Consider the following 3,826-nt stretch of genomic DNA (forward strand, 5'->3'; position numbering starts at 1 on the left):
GCCTCTGAATTGGATTATTATCGGATAGGATAATAACTTAGTAATTAACTACGTCTGAAAGCAGAAGTCCAGGGCAAATAATTGCAAGTCTCTTCAGTGTGCATGTCACAAAACGAGATGCATTGTGGGACATGTAGTTTATGGACAACCTGCTTCTGTAAAGTGGCATGTAACCGTATAATAAACATATTATATTCTTTGCGAGCTCTTACAGGCCGCAGAAAATGAAGTCGCGGGCCGGATTTGGCCCCCGGGCCTTGAGTTTGACACCCCTGTTCTAAACCATCGGAGGCCAAGCAACACTTCAAACTGTGAGTAATTTAAGGAAAGAAACGAGTTAGAACTGTCTGTTTAAGGCGTCTAGTGGCTTGATGGAAAATCAAGGAAGGAAGCCACGACATATATTATATTTTTCAATTCCATACAGCATACACTACAAATCTTAGTCGGATTCATTTAGGTATATAGTTAATATCAGTATTTAATTAATACAATTACAACCATACCAGTCAATGATGAGACTTTCTGGGAGAGAAGATGGTGGCGTTATCAAGTCGTCTTATGTATTTCTTTAGTGATATAAGTTTAATATCTTGTGTCTTTAGGTTAAGCTTTACATTCTTACAATCATTGCGATGTAACCTCCAAGGGCAGCAAATGAGCACATGTGCTTATTGAAAACGTGATTTTTCTGTTTAAGGTAGACTTTTATTGTTCTGTAAACATTCAAACACATCTTATCTTTCTTTAAAAAATAATTTCTTTAAAAAGAAAAAGGCAAATCACATTAAATTCCAAATGAAATACATGAGTACATGAAGTTCTGTTCAGGTACCATCAGGAAAATCTATTCTACTGAGGTTTAAGTACACTACATTTTGTTCAGTACAGGCTGCTACCACATAAAATTGTCCACATGTGTCTGCATTTCCTCTCATATTGGCCCGTTTATGTCCAGATGTCCCTCCCAGTATGAAAGCGACTGCACTCTCAGGCTGAATACATGTCATAAAAGCAGCATCTTGAGTCCATTTCAGCGGCTGAAATTGACAATCTGTTGTGTCTCCAAAGTACAGCTGTTAGCTGACTTCCATGCAGCTCTGTGTAAATTGTGCAGTGCAGTTGGAAAAATAAAAATGCCAGGAGCAGTGGAAACGCTCCATGGCAGCAGCCAGAGAAAGAAATGAATTATAACATGGCTGCGAGACATGCAGATGGAGGCTTGAACATGAGATAAACTGGAGGGGGGGTTTAAATATTGGACTTTCTTCTCTTTTTCATCACCCAAAAAAGAACGAAAGCCTGAAGCTTCTCTCCAGTTCAGTGCTAGATGACTGGAAGTCTTAGCTGGAGTGAGACGAACCTCACAAATCCATATCCGCTGAAAAGGCTATTGTATGACAGCTGGAAAAACAGCAGCAACACTTGAGCTCATCCAGCATGCCAACACCACTTCCGACAATGACACACAGATGGAGGACAACACCCGTCCCAAAGCTGTGAAATAACTACTCATTTTAGCAACTCAAGACATTCAGTTTAACTGAACTGGATATGCCAGACGTTAAACACACAGTATAGTTTCAGTCCTTCAGTTTGTTTCTCAAAACTTGTTTTAGGAAATCTGTCAAATCAAACTCTTAACATACTTAAGGTCTATCAAACACAGCACATAATACAACACATCATTCACTTTCCATTATTAAAACTTAAAGCATTCAGTCACTGAGTTACAAAAGAAAGCGTAACACCACCATACACATTTTTGTTTTACATTATACAGTATTTTTAAACATGTCAGCAACTGCCAACAAATGTAACTCAAATATTCATCTCATACATTAACACAAACCTAAAAGCCAAACTGTCAACCAAAAAGTCATCTGATGTTTTAAACCTGTCCCCCAAAAGGGCTTTTTTCTGGGTTTCATCTTTTAGAAAACTTATATTAAATAAATACTCTTTTAAGCTGGTTTTCAAATCACAGGCGTCAGAACTTCCTTTTAAACAGCAATGGTTTTCTAAATGGCATATGTATCCATGTGAGATGACAAGATGTTCCTTTCTTCAAATGTAAGATATCCTGTTTTGTGCAGATATGATAGAGTACACAGTTAATGAACTGGAATGACGCTGAGGAATCTTGTGGGGTCGATTCTTATCTTAGCTCTGTTTTCTGTTCACTGTGTCTCAGTAGTGTTGTGCAGTGAGATGCTGGCCTGCTGCTTCCTCTGCCTCCTGCGCCTCCAGAGCAGCACGGCCAGCAAGAGGAGCAGCAGGAAGCCCAGCGCCCCCCCGATGAGTCCCACCGTCAGAGGCAGACTCGTGTCCCGTGGCTTGAACATCGAACAGGACCCCTGACTGTGCCCAGCATCGTTCACCGCCATCACACAAACCTCTGAGATGTGCTCGATGTCGCCCACGCCACCGTTCCTTCGACTCTTCCCAAACGTCTGCCTCTGTTCCCCCCCGACTGTCACATTAAACGCTGTGACGTGGGAATAAGGTGCACACCACTGAACTATGACCTCCGACCCATTCCAGGTGACCGATGTCAGGGTGGGGGGCTGCGGGTGCACATTATGTAAAGTGAAGCCTGGACACAAGCAGCCGGTGGAGGCAGCCAGCTCAGTGCAGGGGATCTGACTCTCCAGGCAGGGATTGTATTTGCATTTCTCAGTTTTCTGTCCATGTGGAGACACTTTGCTCTGTGGTATAGGTGTGGCTGTGATTTCATCGTCGGGGTAATCATCTTCCCGAAACACGAAGGACTCACGTGTTGCTTGGGGACTCATGGTATACGTGCCTGGGACTTGTGATGTAGGGAGGGGACTGTAACCTCTGATGAGAACCAGGCAAACGATCGCCAGGGGGAAAGGCAGGTCCCTGCTGGCAGCAATCATCTTTCTGGAAATGAAAGAAAGAAAAATTCCATCAGCTAGTTGGAAAATCTGTTTTTCAGATCAATGAAAAGCATCAGCCCCTTGGGCTTCCAGCCATGTACTAGACGTCTCTTCTTTTCCCCGCATGAGAGACGCTGAATGAGGACATGCAGTCAGTTCTTCACTGATGCTGTGTCTTTTACAGGGTATATAACTGCACAGGGAATGTAACAAATAGCTTAAATGTGAGCCTAGTGCCTGCTGGGAAATTGAAAAAGAACATTAACTGTCAAAAAAGCAACGCACACTGCAACTGTGGACACTTCATTAGTTAAAAGTTTTATTCTGTGGCATGTTTGTGAAGGATTTATAGTCTTGTTAACAGAGCTGCTATCATTAATCCTCACTTGTTAAGATTTGGAGGTACTTCATACTAATTCAGCATTCCAGGCGTATTGCACAACAGGTCCAAATGCCTACACACCCAAGACTGAGCGCAGCCCTCTAAGCTGGGTCCAGTTACAGGACAGCTGCAAGTGCCGTTTCCACAAGAATCCACACAAACATACCTGAAATATGTGCTGTGCTGGACATGCATAGAGAATCGACAATGGATCCCATTCACAAAAGTCCTTGGAGAGATAAGTCTGTTTGACCTCATTAAAATAGAGCAGGAGCCACTATTGAATACTACTCTGGGCTATTTGTTTAGCCACAGCTAGGCTACAATCTCTGGTGTTAAGAGTGAAAATATAATAAAAAGTTATAAACCTACCTGTTGATGCAAAGGTTTTGAAATCTGATTGAGAATTAGCTCCGTTCCCCTCGTCTTTCCGTCCACTTGTTCCCTCTTTTTCTCTCACCTCCTTTATTTATTTCCCTTCTCCCAAACAATCACCTCCTTCTTTCTGCCCTCCTCCCACAATCCCTCCTTATTCCCGACT

The 3,826-nt window shown here is 42.5% G+C and overlaps 1 protein-coding gene across 1 annotated transcript; it reads right to left on the minus strand.

The window, feature by feature from the left end:
- Positions 1–548: 548 nt before the first annotated feature.
- On the minus strand, positions 549–3,826 carry LOC104946898 (leucine-rich repeat neuronal protein 4-like). The gene is made up of 2 exons (XM_010772803.1): positions 3,658–3,826; positions 549–2,907 (listed from the first exon to the last, which is right to left on the minus strand). The coding sequence occupies exon 2, from the start codon at positions 2,901–2,903 to the stop codon at positions 2,181–2,183; it is 723 nt and encodes a 240-aa protein (XP_010771105.1). The 5' UTR covers positions 2,904–2,907; positions 3,658–3,826; the 3' UTR covers positions 549–2,180.

Source organism: Notothenia coriiceps, unplaced genomic scaffold (assembly GCF_000735185.1).
Source record: "Notothenia coriiceps isolate Sejong01 unplaced genomic scaffold, NC01 NC01_scaffold00011614, whole genome shotgun sequence".
NCBI lineage: Eukaryota > Metazoa > Chordata > Actinopteri > Perciformes > Nototheniidae > Notothenia > Notothenia coriiceps.